Source organism: Cygnus olor, chromosome 15, assembly GCF_009769625.2.
Source record: "Cygnus olor isolate bCygOlo1 chromosome 15, bCygOlo1.pri.v2, whole genome shotgun sequence".
Classification (NCBI taxonomy): domain Eukaryota; kingdom Metazoa; phylum Chordata; class Aves; order Anseriformes; family Anatidae; genus Cygnus; species Cygnus olor.
The window spans coordinates 9,791,494-9,811,885 of record NC_049183.1 but is presented as its reverse complement, the minus strand read 5'-3'; the positions used below and the strand labels follow the sequence as shown (position 1 = coordinate 9,811,885).

Sequence of the window (20,392 nt, the reverse complement as noted above, 5' to 3'; positions counted from 1 at the left end):
GGCTTCCACACACCGCCCGGGGGTTTAGGGGAATTCATTTGCTTTTTATTTCCTGGTTTGTGCGCTTTCGTGTCCCCTCAAGTGCTGCCCTTCGCGGCCGGTCCCAGCATCCTGCCTCAGCAACTCGGAGCTGGGCATCCCCAGGGTTTCTAGGTGGGGTTTGCCCTTAGGGCACAAGTTGTATCCTTGAGGTTTTTTTTTTTTTTTTAATTTTAATTTTTTCCTATGCTGGAATTAAGGACAGAAAATGAGGATATCAGCAATGGCCACACAGTTCTTCCCTCAGAGAAGTGTGGTGCTCAGGGGCTTGCTCAGCCCTTGGGGTGCCACAGGCCAGGCCAGGAGATGCACAGTGACTGCCTTGCTTCCGAGCTACAACTCATCTCGTGATGTACCAGAAATACACGCATGTTTATATTATAGAGAGAAAATTCTACCATCCACAGCTAGAGGGCTTTCTGCTGTTGGAGGCTATGAAGGCAATTTTGAGTGAATTGTGGCTGCACAGCCACAATTAGCTCCACAGTGTAGTGGAGCTGCAGGGGTGAAACGCTTTGGCTGGCATAATCAACGTGTTGTCGAAAGAAGCAGTCCTGCCTTCTCCTCTGCTTCTAGTTGCTTATTCCCACGTTTCCACCCAGTCCTGCTGCCTCCTTGGGTGTGTGGGTGGCCACGCGGCAAACCTGTCTGGGGAGGTGTGCCACGTGAGAAACTATTACTTAGAAAATCTGCTGGGTTTTCAGCAAGATCTGTGCACCATATGGTATCCCAGCACTTGTACTGGGATTAGGAAGGGCTCAGTTAGGTGTGTTGCACTACTGTTTGCGCTGGCTGCTTTCCAGGGCCATTATAATGGTGTTACATGCAAGCCTGAAACTTCAGTGATTTCCCAGGCTTGTGCTACATAGAATTCTTAATGCTGCAATTTACAGTCAGAAATTACCAAAAGTTCATGTTTCTCCTGACTGCTTTAATGACTGGTTTTTGTTGGTGCCAAAAGGGGAGTATTGTAAAACTGAGCATTACAAGTTTCATGATTATTTTTTAAAGGCAATGAAATAAATTGGATATATAATTTGGAGCATGCTGGTATTATAAGGCAAAGATGACTTTTATAAAGTACTTTTTTTTTTAATTTTATTTTTTTTAGCCTATCACACTGTCCGAGGTTGGTATCTCTGAGGTGCTGGTTTCATTGAGCTCTGCAGATACAAGGATCTGTGCAGACAGATGAAGTAAAGGGGAGACTTGCATGTTAATGAACTTGGACCGTGGGCTCTGAAGAGCACACCACAAGATACTACAAGAAGAGGATGGTGAGGGCAAGTTTATTTTGCATGAACTATTAGTGTTTATATCTGATATTATTAAAGTGCATAGTATATTGGTATACCCAGTAGACTAGTGTATGTAAAATTGAATTTCAATTTGTTGATTTTATATAAATATATGTATTTTAAAGTGAACGTAGGGAAAAACTAACTGGCAGTATTATAGTGTCACATAATCCATTGATAATGGCACTATAAAATGTAATGGCTCCACTGAGTTTGGAAGTATATTGGAGATTTTAAATTTCTGGCTGTTTTCAAAACATGACTTAGCTGCAGTTTTGGAGGTAGTCTTGTATGTTTTAGTAATTCATTTTCCTGCTATGTGTAACTTTATAATCTCTTTCCACATAAAATAACTGTTTTTAATGCTTCCCAAACAGCACAAGTAATTTATTTAACTTTAAAGGGCATGCATATAAAAACATCTGAGTTGTACGCAGAGAAACTATAGTTATCACAACTGTTGCTTAATTGAGATTGTCTTCTTGCCAGCATCATCTTGAATTAGCAGGAAGATATTTGTGTTGCAAAACAGCACCAAAGTGTTTGTAGAGTTACCTCACAAACTAGCCGAGTAATTTCTGTCTCCATCATTAGCAGTGCTGGCTCTTTACCCATGCAGTTGGCTTCTGTTTAAAATGCAGCTTACCTTCTGGTAGAAACTTTCATGTGTGGCCAGGAAAGGACAATGTTTCCCTTACATCTTGACCTACTGCCATATACACAGAAAACAATGCTGCTGTACCAGGATAACATCCATTCCCACATTTTACATAAAACAGGATGAAAAACAACATCCAAAGACGTTGGTGAAGAGTTTAAGTTAAAATGGAAGGTTTGCTGTGTTGGGCAGAATGCGTACAAGGCTTCTCTGGAGGGTCAGCGTAAGGAGACTGCACTAGATTTTATGTTGGGTAGTAACAGCTCCCATTTGTAAAGAAATTTGAAGGAGGACACTTTCTCTCAGCACATAGTGACAATGGTGACTGGAAGGCAAATGCATACAGATCTAGAGGAATGGGGAGTACAAGTATCCTGATGTCTTTAATCTCTGGGGAGTTTGATTTTGAATGGTTTAAAAAATTGTGGTGATGTTTGGATTCAAGATTTTGAATCTTTAATTTTTTTTCCCAGTTCTTCTTATGAAAAGTCAAGTTTATACTACCTTTCTTGTTCTGGGATCTCCCTTGCTGCGTACAGTGTTTTCACACAAATGTCAGAATATCTAAGATGTTTTAGGACTATGTTTTAGTAGCTTTTGGAGGTAAGATGAACCTGTTCTATTCCTCATCGGTTCCGGAACCAAGTCTCTGTGACCACAGCTTGGTGCAGCACAGCGCTGAAAGGAGCTGTTTTCTCAGCTCTGGGAAGACAGGGAGGAAATTCCTGTCTCCTAGCACCAGTTATGCTGTAACTGGGGCAACAAAGCCGAGGACTGAGAGGAAGAGAAAACATTGGAGAAGTCCACCTAGCTAGAACAGGCAGAGGAACGGGTTACTAGGGCGTCTGCAGGTAGTTTTCCCTCTGACTCTGCTTACTCCTGCACTCTGTGCTTGTTTAGGGCATGTGGGCCATATCTCTCTTTCTCTTCTCTCATTCCTTTTGACATGTTTATTTCTCATGGCAGTTAATGTATGGCTAAATCTGCTGTAAAGCACTACTGAGGACTCAGAGTCCCTGGTGCCTTAGAAGAGAGCAGGGAGTGGGGAGGAAAGAAACTGGAGAAAGTGGAGAGGGTAGGGTGGAAAAAATCGTGCTTGACAGATCTCTGGAGAGAGTAAGAAAGTGAAAAGTGAGCTTGAACAGGAAAAGAGAGAAAAAGAAAGTGTGTGGTCTGGAGGGGAAAAAAGCAAAGTGTTGTAAGCAAGCAAGAAGAGAGCTAGGGGAGAGTTTTTTCTTCCTTGCAGTTGGGATAGGAAGCTGATTGTTTTGGTATCTTTTGTAGTACCAGAAATAGTTCTCTAACTCTTTTTCAGTGTGAGTAACTACCTGGATACTTAGTTTGAGGGGGAGGACCGAAATCTTCTAAGCAAACAAAAAACAGGTTGATGAAAGACAAGGCAAAATGAAGCCAACACAGAGACCCAGGGTCCCAGGGGTAAGTTCTTTCCACTAGGACTTTGAAAGATTGATATCTTTTTCAAATTGGCCATTACCAGTGGCTTATGGTTTCACATTAAGAAGGACTCTATTTGAAGACACTTGTTCTTGTTCAATATTTTTTGGGCCTTAGCCTTTGTAATATAATTTTTATTAATAATTCCTTTGCTCAAGTATTTAAGAAGCATTAACTCTTTAAATGGTTAGGTAGCATATATATCAAGAGTTGCATTAGAATGTACAATGGTTTTCTTCATAACTCTTATACCTTTATGAATGAACAAGTCTACGAATAAACTGCACAGTTTATTCTGTAAAAGTACCCAAAAGCCCAATCCTTTAGTCATTAATCAAGGACAATTCATGTCATCTTTACTGAAGTATGCCTGGCAGATATAGTAATTTCTATGTGTCTGTGCATGCACTCTGGGGAATACCAAGGAGGTAAATCAGATCAGTCTTTTCTCAGATTTTATTTCTAAATGGGCTCTACTTTGATGTTGAGGAGAGCACAATTTTATTTGCATGAAAGCTAGATTTGGGCAGCCAGGTTTTCTAGTCATATATCAGAAATCAATTGCTATTTGCTGTAAATGTATTAGAAGTTATGTAAAAATGGTTATACTTTATTCAATCATAATTGTATGGGGTAAAAACTTTGTCTTTCATGGTGATTTAATGCAATGGCATTCAGATACCACATACTTCCACCTTTTTTTCTGGTAGTCTTACTGTGTATTTGGGAATTTATTCCTCATTAATGTCTTAAACAAATATGGTTTAGGCAACTCTGAACAGACTAGGGCAGGGTTTTTGCCGTATACTAAGGAAAATTGTGATTCAAAAACATCTCAAAAACACTGTGGGGCTAAGTAATTTTGAGAAAATACCCTTAGAAAATTTCGTATGATACTATGGAAGGCTACCTCAAACTATTGTCTCCTTGAGGTGATGGAACATTGTCCTAAGATATATTAGGTATTCTGATGTTTGTATTTAAACATTTTGCAGAACCCTCATGAACAATCTGTTCTTCCAGTGATCTGGCAGGCTTAATATTGTAATATCCACTGTTTATACATTACGTGGAGTTTTTAGTAGTGTATTCAACTAAAAGATTTAGAAACCTTTGAACTGTTTTCAGTGATATATAAATGTTTAAATGCTTTATTTTTTTAATCTGACATCTATTAGTAACTAGATGCATTATCAAATGACTACAAAGAAAAATGCAATCTGAAAGCCTGCTTTGCTGAGGAACTCCATCCAGAGAATGCCCATGTCCTTAACATCAGAAAAGTTGCCCTATTTCCTTTTCAGTGAAAATTGGAAGTCCTTATTCTTTTTGGATGAACCTTTTTCAAAGCAATGTAATTCATAAATGCCTTTGAAAGTGTTTTTCATTTCTCTCTAGTCACAACATGATTCAGTGTATAACATGAGCCGTGCAAAACAGTTACCAGAGTTACCACCCATACCTGCTGCTTCTTCAGCTACACCTTCGGATTTGTATCAGGTATGTGCACTCTCCCCTTTTGCCAGGATATACGTTAAATTACATGTGCTAGAGTGACTTAGGCATTATATACTACTAGGCCTTAGGAATTAAAGATGGGAAAAACTAATTAAATTACTCATTTACTAAGGAGATCACTGGGTATTTTATTAGAGCTGCTCTTATTTTAAAAAAAAAGTGTTGTTGCAACTTCTATTATTATTTGGATATTAAACCGTGGCAATTTAAATGTTTGTTACATTATAGTTCATTATTAATTGCTGTGTCACATAAGTCACATAAGTGTCACATAAGCACTAGATTTTTGCCAAGTGACTACACTCTCCAGAGAGAGAGCAGGTTTTTTGTGACCAATTTTTTGCCCAGATGGTTCCCTTTGGTATTACCATTAAGAAGGCTTTGCATGCAGAAAGTTGTTCTATGTAGTGGAGAAGAAAGAATGTAGTTTTGAAAGCAAACCTAATTAGGAGAAGAGCTGAGAATTCAGAGTTTATGCTCAATTCAGCAATTCCTAAAGATAGCCAGCGACTTTCCTCAGAAGATCTCCAAATCTCCAAACTATTTTTAGTTCTTGTATGAGTTCATACCCCAAAACTGTAATTCAGGGACCTACTCACCTGTCTAGTGTGTGCAGTGAAAGAAATGGAACTGAAATGATCCTGTGAACTTTCAGAAGCTATTTTAAGGAATATGGTTGCAGCAATAGTGTGAATGACTTTTTCTTTGCTGGTAAGATTAACCTTGTCAGTAAGAAGAATTCAAGGCAGAAGCAATAATCTTGCTTTACTGAGTCTTCCAGGATGACTGGAATAAAGAGGAAGAAATGGGTAGTAGGGATACAGTTGTGTTATTCCAACTAAGTAAAAAAAAATCACTAAACCAGATGTAATACAAAAGCCAAATATGAACTTAAAATAAGAGCTGTAGGCACCATGATGTGAATTACATTAATTATTCTGTCTTACATGCATTTTTTCTCTTAGGGTATCTTCATTAAAAAAAACATACTTTTCAATCCCACATCCCTTATGCCTGTGAGCTTCCTCATTAAAGTTTAGATCTCAGGACTGATAAAGAGCCAATTGATAGATACTAATTCACCTGAGAAGAAACATGGAATGAGTAGACAGAAGAAATCTATTACAAATTGACATGGGAGAGAGAGAAAGATGAGAGCTGAATTTGCTAATTTGTATTATTGTTCAACTGTTACAAGGATTGAGTATAGACGTGATTAACAAACGCTTGAAGAATAATGAGTTTTCTAAATTTAACCAAATGTATGGTGAAGAAAAGAAGCAAGAGGGAGATGTGGGGAAGTAATGAGTACCAGATAATGTACTAATGCTTTCCTCTGATTTATTAAAAAAAAAAACAAAAAAAAAAAAACCATGAGTACTCCCACGAAAGAGTTGTATAAATTTTTTCTTACATGTGTGTGGAGCATTGGGATCTAAAAAGAAATTGGTGGTCAAATGACTCTGACTCAGACTTATTCCATCTTTATGTTGATATTTGTAGCTCTGAGAAGACTTAAAAACGCTGTGCTACGTAAAACTATGACTTCTTTTTTTATTCCCATTGCAGTTTGTCCTTAAAAGAAGATGCTATCCTTGTTTGATGCAACAAGCATCATGGACTTTGGCAGCTCCATTCAAAGAACAGAGTCACTACCGAAGCCCAAGTGACTCCATAGCTAATAATTATACTCCTACTGCACGGGATTTAAAACTGAAAAATCTTCACAAGTTAACATCCTCATCAATGACAAGGACATCACTGGGTTCAGCGGAGTGGAGAACAGCCTCACCATGTATCCACATTTGAACATGTTCATAGGTTTAGCCTTGCTTTTTCTGTACATTACTTGTTTGTTAAAGCGTCTTCTGGCAAAATCACTCTTCCCTAATAAATGCTTCCAAGCTTATTACCTCAGGGTCAGTATAGACAAATTGCCAAAAGCGTGCATTCATTTTAGTAAAAGTAAGGCCTAATAAATTTGTTAGATTCATCCTCCCAAATAATCACACAATTATTAGGAGGGAATTGTTTGCAAAGCAGAAAGTGAACAAGACGCAAGCTCTGATTGTTGTTAGAAGTAAAAATTGGTACCAGCAGCAAAATACGGAAACATTCAACATGCACACCTGTAATGTTCATATTCATGAGTCTTGCATAGCACAATAAAATGGGGGACAGGCATCAAAATGTTCCTGTGAGGATCAACTCCAAGTAACATTACTTAATACACTTCTTATGTCTAAACCACGCAGTAGAAGTTTGTGTTAGCAAAATGTGTATGCACATGTAAGTCCTATGATATGAGATATTATATGCTGTTGATTTGATACTAGATTGTGATATAATTCAGATAAGGATATCAAGAGCTGTAATACTCTTGCTATTTAAGTTTACTGATTAAACATTCTACAAAAAGGTTGTTCAGGCTTTTAAATATCTTACCAGTTGCAGGTGTCAAATTAACTCCAATAATTAGTCTTCAAATTCTAGAACTAAGTTATTCATGAACTTTATTTCATTATTGTCTAATTACATGTCCTCTGTATCAAGGGAAGTCATCCATACACTATTGCTTTCTGTATAACATCGTTCTGTGAAAATACTCATCCTACATTGTTGCTTTGCTTCTCTCAAGTGTTAGAAACTGTTTTTTTACCCCTGGGACAGATGACACATTATAGATTCAATATCTGCTTATTCCCCTTGTACATCATTTAAGAAGGGTTTGATTTTGTTCACTAGGTCTCTATGGTTTCTTAATTATACACCTGATTCTTCTACTCATTGTACTTATATAGTACATGGGTGGGATGTGGGAAGCAGGTCGTGGTATGTTTCTTGGAGAAAATTCATAATGTATTAATTTTTTTAAAAGATGTTTATTTGTACACATGGTAATGATTTGTACTTCTCAGATTTTTCATGTGCAATATATTCTGTGGATCTATACATTGTATTGAACTGCTTTTAAATTCAAAATATGACGTCACAGGGCAAAAAACATGGTTTGTTCAGAGAGATATGTAAGCACTGAAGTCATAAGCGTGAGCTGAATGCTTTCCTAAACCTAGTTTTTAGTTTCAGACTCAGCAAGATTCTTTAACACGTGGTTTTAATGCCTTGCTAAATCCTAAGTCAGAACTAAGGACTTCTTTGTGATACTGCATTTGTCTGGTATTTCATTACCTGATGGAATTGATTTAGATCTTTTTTTTTTTCTCCAATCTAAAATAATATCTTATTTGAAAAATATTCATTTATGTGATTTTCTTAACTGACACTTAAAGCTTCAAAAGATTTTGCACCTTCCAGGAAGAGACTCAAACTTGCACAGAGAAGTCAATGTGATTCTGATAGGTAATGTTCTATAATAGTATAAAGATACAAATGATTACAGTCATTCTAGCTATTTGATTTGTGCTTTAATTTTTCTTTTGACTTGGATGCTATGTTAAGACTCCAAGTATGGAATGTTAAGTCTCTACAAAAATGTATGTGCATCGCTACTGAAATTTCATTGTGTTCTAAATGAGTAGCTTTCACTGCTTCTTTGTGGCAGGGCAAATTTCAGTCTTAGGCATGCTAACAAGGTCTTCCTTTTACAATGATTGACTTGAGAACCCAGAGTTTAGTTAATGGAGATGCAACTCTCAGTTATGCTGTCAGTGTTTAAATGCTCTGTAATGCTCCTGCGGTTGTGCCAAATTGGGCACTCTTCTATAATGAGTGTGTGTATATATATATATATTTTTTGCTTGTATTCATCTGTAAAATAGGAAGAGAAATAGTCACCTCTGGAAGTGCTATGACAGTAACTGTCTTGCTCCATGGTAAGATAATGTGGTGATCTGTATCATAAAAATGACAAAATGGAAACTTAAATCCTTTTCAACTAAGGATGGGATTATGTGGAATAAATCAAGTATGGAGTGACAGTTTGTTGGCTGATTGTTGCTTATCCTGAGCAGCGTAGACAAAAGATTTATAGAATATTGCATATAAACTGAGACTGAAAACTGCAGTATAACATATAAATATATATGCAAATGAGCCAATTTGAACTTTTGGTTCAGATTGTTAAGATTTTGGAAAGATAATCACCTGAAAATAGGTAAGGTCTTGGGCGACCTACATAATAATGCAAGTAGGCCTGGCTCTGATAGAATTGCTTGTAAAATCTTGCCTGTCTCAGTGATATTGTACAATAGGAAAGTTTACATGATATTGAAATGATAGATTGTATTTCCTCTGTTAAAGTAATATGGTATGTTACACAATTTTACTGAGTAATTGAAGTACTTCATCATAGGCCATACTTGTCCTCAGTGCAGTAGCTTATTGTTTGTCCACATTAATTTAAGAATCCATTACAGCTTCTTTATTCACTTATATTCTTTTGTTTCAGAAGTACACCAACATTGTTAAACAGTTTGGATCTCATTTCACTGTGTGTACCTGCTCATATGCCAGAATTACATGTTATACATTACACAGACAACCAACCATTGACTCCAGAAGAACAGTTTGTTGTCATGCACTTACATGAGGAGGAGATAAACAAGCAAGAAAATTCACCTTCAAGTAATGATATAGAGGTATTTACTTTTTGTTTTAAGGTTGAGAAAAGTAGCAGCAATAATCATCAGTGATATGTCTATATTCTCTTTACTTAAAAGTAGTTGAGAAGAGAATGCAGTGCAGGACGTTTAGAAGATGTAAATATGAATATTTAGCAACCTACTGTTAAATTTTATTTCCTTTCCTACTTGTTTCTCTTCCTAGCTACTTAGTGTGCTTCTTGTCCAAAGGGTTTGCAAGTAAAACTATCCTTCTAAATTCTTAACCTCTCACATTGTTGGCTTGTACTTCAGAGATCAGTAATTTAATATGCTGCACTTAATATATACTTACCTCAAAATGTGCAAGTATTGTAAAAATGTCAGGCATTAACAGTGCTTTAAAAAGAACCAGGAGATAGACATAGCCAAAATCTGTGATATTCAAGCACCTTTTGATTGCAGAAAAGGTTCAAGTAATAGAAGAGACAAAAATATTTCATAGTAATTCATTATCTGTCAGAAACTTCCTACAATAAGCATAATATTTTAAACATTATTTTGTAGCGGTACTGTTACTACATACATAATGGAGTACAGGAAGACATGCTGGCACCTCAGGATAAGGAAGTGATGAATGTAATTTTAAAGCAAATTCCAGTTCATCTTCTTGCTAATCCATACCTGGAGAATTCACTTGTATGTTTAAAAGAGGAGATTAAGGCAGACTATCGTATCAGCCTCATGAAAGCTATTGGTAAGACTCATAATCTCTTAGCAATTCAGAATATGTAAACATTTATTGCACTTTAAGAGCAAGTCTCCGTTTTGTTCTTAGTGCCAGTGGAGAGTTGGTTTGGGGTCAGATAATATAGATCAGACTTTTGAATATCACGTTTCCTAGATGCAATGGATGATTTCTGTTATATTAACATTTCTGTGTTTCACAAACATTTAAGAAGCTTTCTAAAAATCATGCTTGAAATGAAGGTATTTCTATCCCCAGTTAACAGACAAGGTGTTGAAGTGCTAAGTAGATGGCTTGGTAAGGTAGGATGAAAAGCCGTTTCTCCTGTCTCCCATTTTTAGAACCAGGACCAATCCTCGTTTTCTTTTTCTGAAAAAACTTCATAGTTAAATTGGTAATTTGATTATTGTGCTGTACTTACTCCTAAAAACAAGATTAAAATGTAGAGAACTCTATGAGTTTATGAGCTATAGAGATAATGTGTTTTCATATGTGGGTATGATGCAGTCTCACCGTGACGTATATATGATTTGTTCCAGTTGATTACATCTTGATGGATCCAGCTGAGAGGGAGAGACTTCTAATTAGAAGTACCCCACGCCCTTTTCCCCAGAGAGTTATCCGTGCACCAGTCCCATGGCACAGCTCTTATGAAGAAGCAAAAAGCTGGAATGAAAACAATCTATTCACAGTGAATCCACTGATGTACACTTTGCAACAGCTTTGGCTTTCTGAGTAAGAAGTTTTGTTCATAGGATCACAATTAAATTGGGAATGTTCTCATTTAATGGCTCGATTGGAGAGTGCATCTGCTGACTTCTCTACGTATGCTGCTGAGGTCCTGGTGGGGGCAGTAGAGAGAAAATGACAAAATCAGTTCTCTTTTCTGAAGATTTTTTTTTTCTCAGTCTGCAGCCATCTCAGCCATCTCTGCCTGCAGACTGTAAATGCAAGTGTGAATGTTTTACATATCCACAGTGAAGAATGCGGACGTAGTGCTATGAAAAGGTCATCCTCTTTGTTAAAAGATGTTATCCCTAAATTGAGTCCATGCTCAATTAAATAGTAATTCAGAATTCTCATCTTCATTCCTGAAGTTAGCAAAAGAAAAGCATTCACATCTCTTTAAACTGAGTCCCTTTCAAACGTTTGTAGTTGGAAGTTGTACTGGGGGCTTTGGAAAACTGAGGCATTTTTTTCTTGTGAAGTTAATATGGTAGTTACTAATCCTGAGCACTGTTTTTTTTTTTTTTGCATTTAAATAACATTTGAAGTAGTTTAAGCTCTTGTTTGTTACAGACTGTAATATATGCCATGTTGATGAAATTAAAAAAAGATTTCCTCCTCAGGGTAGCCAGGATAGACAAGAAAGTACTCTGACTGTTTTAGAAAAATTAACACAATTTGAAATCTGACAAATACAAAATGAAATTTATGAAGCCCTTTACATTTGCTAATAGCAAAAAACAATCAAGCAAGCAAACAAAAAATATTAGAAATGGACTTGCTGGACAACTTAGCAGTGACAAGACATGCATTGATGAAAAATATTATTAGTACATACAGTACTTCCAACATATACATATATACACTACCTACAAGACTTTCTGACTATATTTCATAATAGTTTTTTGTTTTTATTTGTTTGTTTAATTTTAAACAGAGGTCCTTAAAGTATCTCATGTTTGTTTTACTTTCCATAGATATAGTTATCTAAGGTTTGTCCGCACTGAAGAAATGCTTTGTGGAGACCTACCACTGCTGCCTACTGAATTTGTGGATGTCATTCACAGACATTGTGTGGAAGCTCGAGATATTCTTCAGAACAAGTCAGTGCCAACTGTAGTAACAGTAGATAAATAGAGTATTTTAGGGTCTGATTTATGACAAGAACTGCACATAAATGTGCAGTTTTAAAAAATTTTGCCCTAGAACATGAGAAACCAATAAATTAATTTGTACATAGAAGTGTTCAAATCCTAACTTCATTAATGTAAGTGAGGACATGATTACATTTTGGATTCCATTTATATGGACTTCAGTTGCAAAATAAAGATTTTTAGGTGTATGTTACAGATCCTCATCTAGGTAAAACAGAGCACAAAATTCTCATTGACTGCAGCAGCAGACTGCCATTCCCATACAGATCCAGAACCATACTGCTTTGAGTGGAATATTCTCTTAGTTTTAAAGGAGACCCACCTGCATCCTGAGGCCTTTCTGAAATATGAAAGAATTATTTTCTCTTTGGCTTCGTGCTGTTTACAGAGGAGTGTGAAAGGGGAGCTGGCTGTGAATGGATACACTTCCTTTTACAAACTGTTTCTAGCTTCAGTTCACTGAAAATTCTTGTTAAGCCCTGTCCATTTCAAAGGATTTTCAGAAAATACGTTGAATGGCTTATGTTGATACCTAATAAATTCTATCCTGTGGTTCCCAGAGCTTCTAGAGTTCCTGTTTATTATATTTTATTATTTTTATATTTACTAATATATATATATATATACATATTTTTAAACATAGGGAAAAACTGGAGAGCTTTTTTAAACAGATCTTAGACTAAGACAACGCTAGTCCCAACCAAAAGGCTGCCAAAGTAAAGGGATAAATAAATGATAGGGAAAAACATCTGGATCCTGAAAGAGCTTTTGGAACTGCAAGAGTGCTTGCGCAAGAGCAAATGGGAGTAAACTGACTACAAATACAGGCAGATTGGAAATAAGAAGGTTTCTAACCATGAGAGGAAGGGAGGCTAAATCAGCCATTCATCTATAAAACTTGTGACAAGAAAAACGACTTTTTTCATTATGGAAATAAATTAATATAAGAAAGAAATTCTATGAGGTAATAGCCCATGATAGTAGGGGGCATCATTCTGCCACTTGATATCTTTTCCAGTCTCAAGGTTCCCTCTTAATGGTAATCTTTTGTCACTACTGTTTCATCTATTCATATTAATTTAAACTAATAGTAGGGGCCCACGAAAACAAGTACCCTTAACTTAAAAAAATAAGTTTCCTCCAAGTCCTGGTAGATACAGTTTTATCTGACATCTAGTTATCAGTTCTTTGGAAGCTTTTTGGATTTTGATCATTCTTTGGGTAATTTCTGAGCTTAGAATTCAATGCAAGGAGCAAGGTAAGACTAACAAGCTTTTAAAAACTTTGTATGTATTGCTTTCTTTTAGGTGGATCCCAACTTGTGCGTCTATCTTCCTTGATGAGAAAAGGAAATGGCTAAATTTTGCTCCTCAAAATGACTATGACTCACCTCAGCAAATTGAAAGCTATTTTAGTTCAGTGGCGACTCTAATGTCCTTACAACTACGTGGGATGGTTGTTAACTCCTTGGAAGATCTTCTTGCATTTTTTATGATCTACAAGGTATATGCTGTGAGGTGTACCTATGCATATAGTTTTCAGTGTTACATAGAGACAATAATTTTTAAAGCTATAAAGTGTAATGCTCTTTGAAGGCTAAAATATTCTAGATCTTGTCTTAATAAAATACGTCTTCATCCTTCGAACTGTTCTGCCTACTAAGTGGATTTTTTTTGAGTGGTCAAGAACTGCTTACTCAAATAATCCTTTTGCAGGCCTAGGCTTATAATTAGCAGTTGTAAGAGTTTACAACTCTGTCTTGAATGGAAGTAGATTTCTTAATATTATTTTTCAGTTTTATCTGTTTTGGCCTTAACCTGGCAAAACACTCTGAAGTATTCTGTTCTGAAAGCACACAAATATTCCTTGAAGTAAAAAGTGTGCATAGTCATACACGTAATCCTTTGCAGAGATGATTTATGTATGTGGTGTCCCCATCTATGCCAGATGAGTGCCCTGTATTATTTCAAGTAACGCATTCAATTGTGAAAATAAACATTAGATTGTGAAAGTTTTCATCACTGGTTGCCTCCTAGTGGACATGAGTTCTTTAAGTATCAGATCACACAGGATCTACCATGACAAGACAACATGAAACCTATTTAAACAGAATGAATGTGTCAGCTGAAATACTGCATTGCAACCAGAGGATCACACATACAATCATAAAATCATAGGGTGGTTTGGGTTGGAAGAGGTCTTAAAGATAATCTAATTCCAACGCCCCTGCCATGGGCAGGGACACCTACAACTAGACCAGGTTGCTCAAAGCCCTATCCAACCTGGCAATGTGGTACACTATGTTGTCAAACTTACAATAGGCCTCACCTTGCATCTGGATGATGGTGCTGCTGCTGCTGCTTTTTTGTTTGTTTGAAATCATTATAGCATCTACATTATGATTCTAGTCATGGATTAGGACTCAGTTACTGTAAAAGTAATTTAGGGGTAGTACAGTTCTTTTTAACCATACAAGACAATTAAAACAAACAAAAAAAACAACAACAAGGTCTTGTATTTGATGCTGGATTTTAGTTCTGATAGCATTATAGATTTTTTTTTTCTTTGAGTTTTGGTTCTGCATGGTAATTACTGCTTTACTTCTGTTAGTTCAGTAAAAACTGAGGCAATTAGGCTTAGATCCAGTTTCCTAATTCCAGATCTTATAGATTCATTTAAGAGTTGGCCCTTCAAAATTTTATATATTGGGGCATCAGTGTTGTGAACAAGAATCGCTGAAGAAAATCCCGTTGGTGCTGTACAGTTAAAAGTGGGGGGAATGTGAATATTTTTAAATTATTATTATATTTATAACAAATTTATTTGACATGTCCAATTTTAATTCTTTTTCCCTAAGGATGGGAGTGATTTTACAGAACCATATCAAGACATGCAGTTCTTTGTACCTCAAATGCTAATAGTCAAACTCAATGTGGAAGAACCCAAGATTGTCTTTGAGCCATCTTTGAAAGAATGTTGGGATTTGATCAGTCATTGCTTCAGGGAGATCCTACGAAGCGCAGAGGAACTTCCAAAGGTACTAGATAAATTAAAGCTGCATGCAAAATACAATGTGAATAAAAATTGTCTGTGATATAAAAATGAGGCAGAAAACTGCCATATACAGCATAAAGATGAGGGTCACATATCAGGAACTGTGTGAACTTTTGTGATTATAGAAGATAGCATAGGAATTGTTATTTTTCTGATTCAAGTTTTAAAGTCCTGGTCTGATTTTTGTGTGTGTGTGTATAGTTTTCACAAAATAACTGCATATGTAACTAAGTGAAAATTTGTTCAGAGATTATTACTACCTTTGTTGCTACAGTTTTTCTTATAGTTTGTGTTTTTTGTTGTTGTTGTTTTCTACAATAGGAATACTTTGTATACTTGGATGAGTTGTGTTTGTTCCATTGTGCAGCACCCATTGGGATACTTAAATGTTTCTACTTAAAATGTGAGGAACAGCCCATTTAAGTGCAAACATGGGGTCCAAGAGAGGTTATCAGTCCTTTAGTTGAATACTTATCTTGGCATTTTTAATGTAAATATCAATACCTCTGTATAGATTTTTTGCGTATATGTACTGGCTTAAGCATTCAAAGTGTTTGAGCTCCATAGAATTGAAGGCCCTGGCTTGTGTTTACCAAATTATACATTTTTTGAAGTGGATGGTGAATGGGTTAATATCTTATTTCCTCTGTTGTACATGCTATCACATTATTTGCGATGATTTCCTTCAGGTAGAAAAAATTCTCTTTCCACAATTAAAAAGAGATGATCTCACTCTCCGTACGGTCAAACCGGATGAATCGTTGTTTTCAGATTATGTGAACAAGCTTGAAATGATCTTTGAGAGCAACATACTTGGTCCACAGAAGTAAGTTTTTTCTGTTGGCTCTGTTGCCCATCCAAGTCCTCAGATTCATAACATTATCTCTTCAGCTCAAACGTTAAACAGTTTGAGCTGATTTGTTTCTTATTATAGAGAATCTTCGCATTGGGATCTTGTGTTTGTTTTTGTGATCTGTATTTAAGGTATTTAAACGTGTACAAGAAATACAGCAATCTTTTGAACAACAGTGCACAGCAAGATGTTACAGATTTCTTGAAAGAAGGTCATTCTTTAGGAGCTTTGGCAGAGGTAATATGTAACTGACAACTGCTTAAATGTTCGTACAGCAGATAACACATCACGCTTGACTTTGTAGTATATTGGTGTTCTAAAGAATTTCCGTTTGAATGGCTATGTTTGCCCTTGGGAACACTAGGGAATCCATTGCACTTTACATAGCCTCTTAAAGTAGGGCTGCAGTAGCAATGGAGAAGGAGGTTTCTCTATGGCCTTCTTCTGTGGGTTTTGTTGGGTGAAATAGCCAGTGGAAGACTGCCCAGAGTATTTGTTGAATCTGAATCTTACTGGTCTTTTGATTGTCTTGTCCTTAGTCAGCCCTGTCTATTTTGTTTGCCGCATTCCTGAGTTAGCTTCTGGCTGAATACTTCCTTAAGCGACTTATGGTGTTCCTTAATATGGCATTTTATGGTGCAAGGCGTTCAGCCCTGAAATCTGTGGGCAGTAACTGAGCTCTGAAAATATATAAAAAGAAAAAAAAATGTTGTCCCTTCTTCTGCTTGGAATATATTATCCACTTGCTGGATGGGAATTAATTAGCTGTTTCATCTATAAAGTTTAGGGAAAAACATCAGATTTATTCTTTTCCATTTGTAGAAGATTGACACCTTAACAAAACTGAAAAGAGAGATTACATCTATGCATGTTACTGTCCCTCTGGCCATGTTCTGTCTGGATTCTGTACAACTGAATGAGGAACTTTGCATTCGGACTCAAAATCTTAAGGATAGATTGATTGAATTTGAGGTGATGGAAAACAGAGAGTTAAATAAAAGGTACATGTTGTTGTTGCATGTTGTTGTCATGCATGACTGTTGCTGTCTGCACGGACTAATGCTGTATATCTGTGTCTGAGATAACTTTATTCATCTACTGGCTTTTCTACCAGTGCTGGCCAGACAGGTGCAAGGAAACCAAACCAGTATTTAAAATTAACAGGTATAGAAATACTTGTAAATAAACACATAACTTAGTCTGTATAGGGTGTACATAAAGTTTAGACTGAAAATATGGTGTTGCTCTTTCCTCCTTGACTGACCTCCTAAGATTTGAGTTGAGGTCCTTGCTTTCCCTGGTGGCATCCAGCTAAAGCTACATGAAGAATGTACTATGGAGCTAAGTTTTTGTGTTGTCTCTGATTTATTTATTTATTCTGTTAGGGAAGTACTGGTCCTCATTTCTTATGATGGCAATTTTAAGTAAAAAATAAAATAAAAAACCTAAGGATATAATTTGGCTCCAGTGTAATGGGATAATCATGGTTCTGTGAATTAAAAGCAAACAAACAAATAACACAGTGGCACATAAATAATTATTTCACAGTGAATGGAAAGAGACAATAACCATTGTAAAAAAAAATAGGGGGGGGAGGTTCAACTCACTTGTCTGAAAAGCATCTCCAGGTGGAGATGAACTGCTCTTTAGCAGCACCTCTGTCTCTGCTTACTGGGGAGGGAATCTAGGCAACAAGCTTATGCTGAACATCTAAGATTTGGAAGGCTTGAGCTGGTTTAAATCAGCCTATTTGTGTGTGGTTGCTGTTCACATGCCTGCTGTCTGTATAGATATTTGCAGTACTGAGCTAGAATCTGGAACAAGAAAATTTATAATTTTAACGAAGAGGAAAAATAATGTTTTTCCCATGTGCAAACCAAATAAATAAATAAATGTGGTTTTTTAATAATCTTCCTCTTTATAACTGTGTATCATCCCATGCACTTAATTTTATTTTTGTGGGGTGATTGTGAGCTCTTGCTTACTGTATTCAAACATTGCTTTCTGCAGCAAGTCAGATCTTGAAAGAGGAAATTCTAAGCCTATGGGAGGTAAACTGTTAATATTCTGTTAATTGTATTATGGAACCAATGTAGTTATCACTTTATTATATATCAGTTCTTGTAAACATAGTAGGACAATAGAAATTATTGGACAGAGTAAAATATCATCCTTAATAAATGCATGTCTGCTGTGTGAATACATCTGAACACTTGCTGTTTAAAAGACAAACTTCATTAATAAGGTCTTGCATCTTACTTCATTTATGATCCCAGTAATACGTCTCTTTACTTTTTGTTGTAGACTTTGTGATGAATATAACGTAATTGCAAAGAGAATGAGTGAGCTGCCTCTGAACACTGAAGAGCTAGTGGAATTTGATGCATTCTTAAAGAAATCCAGTAAAGTTACTGCATCTAAATTGAGACAGGAGGTCTCTGAAGCGGCACGCAGACTGGAATTCCTCATGGACTATGCTGATCTTTCTAGTATGTCTCACTTACAGATTATGAAAGTCTCTGCATGGAAGTATTTATATATAGATACTGGGATAGATGTTGCATCTTTGAGAATCCTGATGAAAGACTGTGTACTGAGAAAACTCTGAAACATTTTCATAGAATAGGCAGTGATTCAAGCAATACTATTTCATGTCATAATAATGAAATCAAGTAGTCTGCCCTTTGTGAAATCAGTAGGCTGTCCTTTGTGAAAGATATTTCTGCCTACTCTATCCAATGCTGCAGGGATTGTGAGGGAAATCATATGGTAGTTTGGAAATGTTAAATAATGCCCAGCAACAGTTTTTCAATATATGGAAGTGTAATGAATTTGTTTTATTGGAATACTAATTTTGGAGCAGGCTAATTATTAGAATATTTTTGCCCATGTTAAGAAATTCAATCAGCATCTTTACATTTTATTTTTTAGCAGATGTCATATTTCACAAACAATATTTTGAAGAAACTAACACCTGATGTACTCTCTATGCTTTTCTGAAGGATGAAGCATACCCTCAGTGCAAGAAATACAAATGGCTCAATGCCATTCATTGGATTCTAGTGGAATTCCCAAGTGTATAAACTGGTGGAACTAGAAGCAGAATGTATCCTAGTTCCACGTGATAAAAGTTTAGGCTGAGCAGAGGCTTCACACAACATTTATCTTGCCAAAGGGTAATGAACTGAGTGTGCTGAACAAATAGACAAATATGAAGATGTAAATGTTGGCTCATTGTAGTTATTATGCTATTGCTGTTGTAAATAATTCAGCATTTACACATTCTGGACTAAATATGTTTTAAACATTACTTTTATCCACCTTGTTTAGATATTTTTTATATATTTGGTTTGGAATGGTCTGTGTCTTTATATAGTTGGACTTAAACATAGTTTAACAGAATATACTTTCTGGAATAGTTGTTCTCACCAATTTCTGCCTAGCTAAGGTCTTATTCAGAGAATTTTACACTGTTCACTTGATTTTAGAGTCTAATCTGTTTCAGCAAGCAGTTCTTTTTGCAGTGAAGATAATTCTGTTAGCAGCTTGAAATACATAGCTTCTTGGAAAGCTTATTTCTAACTCACATATTCCTAAATACAGTTTTAGGTTTTTTGCTTACTCTTTACACCAACCATTCTATTAGATCGTTGCTTTATAGGTATTTTCTTCAAGATATCTATTTTTTTTTTCTTTTTAGGTTATGACGTACACCTGAATAGCATGGTTTTCCATTGGCCTAATAAGATTGAGATAATGTTCGATAACAGTAGAGATGAGTTGTATAGCAGGAGGAATCATATAGAGATGGTTTTGCTTGAAAGGTATGGTGTTAAGACATTTTCTTTCACTGGATATTTCTAAAGAAAAGAAAATATCTGAAAATATCTCATCAGTAAAAGGATATCTCTTTTACCAGTAAAACTTGGAAAGTAGCTGAGAAAGTATGGGAGAAACCTGGTTTGCAGTATTATGGAGGTTTCAGAAAAATATGGTTGATCAGGGTAGATTAGAATATTCCTATACTTAAATAGGTCTTAAAGGAGAAATGAAAGATATTGCTAGAATAGTCCTAATTTTGTCCTGTTGTATTGCTTGGCTTGGCATTAAACATTTTCACAATGTTTTCACTCTTCCTTTATTTGCTTTAAGTGGTAAAAGTAGCAAATGTAAGTGAACTGAATTTGAAAATGAACTTTGAATTCTAATGCTGTTAAATGCATACAGTTGACATAACTGATAAACTAATGGGTTTTGACTGGAATCTCTACTTAGTTTACACTAGGACCGAGATCAGTTTTCATTTCACAGTGCTTGTTATAATTCATAA

General features: G+C 36.0%; 1 protein-coding gene across 4 annotated transcripts in view; it reads left to right on the top strand.

Annotated features, from left to right (window-relative positions):
• The window catches only part of DNAH3 (dynein axonemal heavy chain 3), a 67,399-nt gene that overhangs the window by 403 nt on the left and 46,604 nt on the right, over positions 1-20,392 (top strand). For 2 of the 4 annotated variants that reach the window (XM_040575127.1, XM_040575131.1), the window contains exons 2-17: positions 1,151-1,316; positions 3,311-3,432; positions 4,849-4,950; positions 6,538-6,763; positions 8,259-8,328; positions 9,377-9,566; positions 10,095-10,284; positions 10,815-11,010; positions 11,979-12,104; positions 13,463-13,658; positions 15,013-15,192; positions 15,899-16,035; positions 16,194-16,299; positions 16,885-17,063; positions 18,367-18,551; positions 19,763-19,886. In XM_040575127.1, the coding sequence (XP_040431061.1) occupies positions 3,400-3,432; positions 4,849-4,950; positions 6,538-6,763; positions 8,259-8,328; positions 9,377-9,566; positions 10,095-10,284; positions 10,815-11,010; positions 11,979-12,104; positions 13,463-13,658; positions 15,013-15,192; positions 15,899-16,035; positions 16,194-16,299; positions 16,885-17,063; positions 18,367-18,551; positions 19,763-19,886 (2,240 nt within the window). In that variant the 5' untranslated portion in view covers positions 1,151-1,316; positions 3,311-3,399. Of the gene's footprint in view, positions 1-1,150; positions 1,317-2,515; positions 2,847-3,310; positions 3,433-4,848; positions 4,951-6,537; positions 6,764-8,258; positions 8,329-9,376; positions 9,567-10,094; positions 10,285-10,814; positions 11,011-11,978; positions 12,105-13,462; positions 13,659-15,012; positions 15,193-15,898; positions 16,036-16,193; positions 16,300-16,884; positions 17,064-18,366; positions 18,552-19,762; positions 19,887-20,392 lie in introns of those variants that run through there. The other 2 variants (XM_040575128.1, XM_040575129.1) reach the window with 2 other exon arrangements.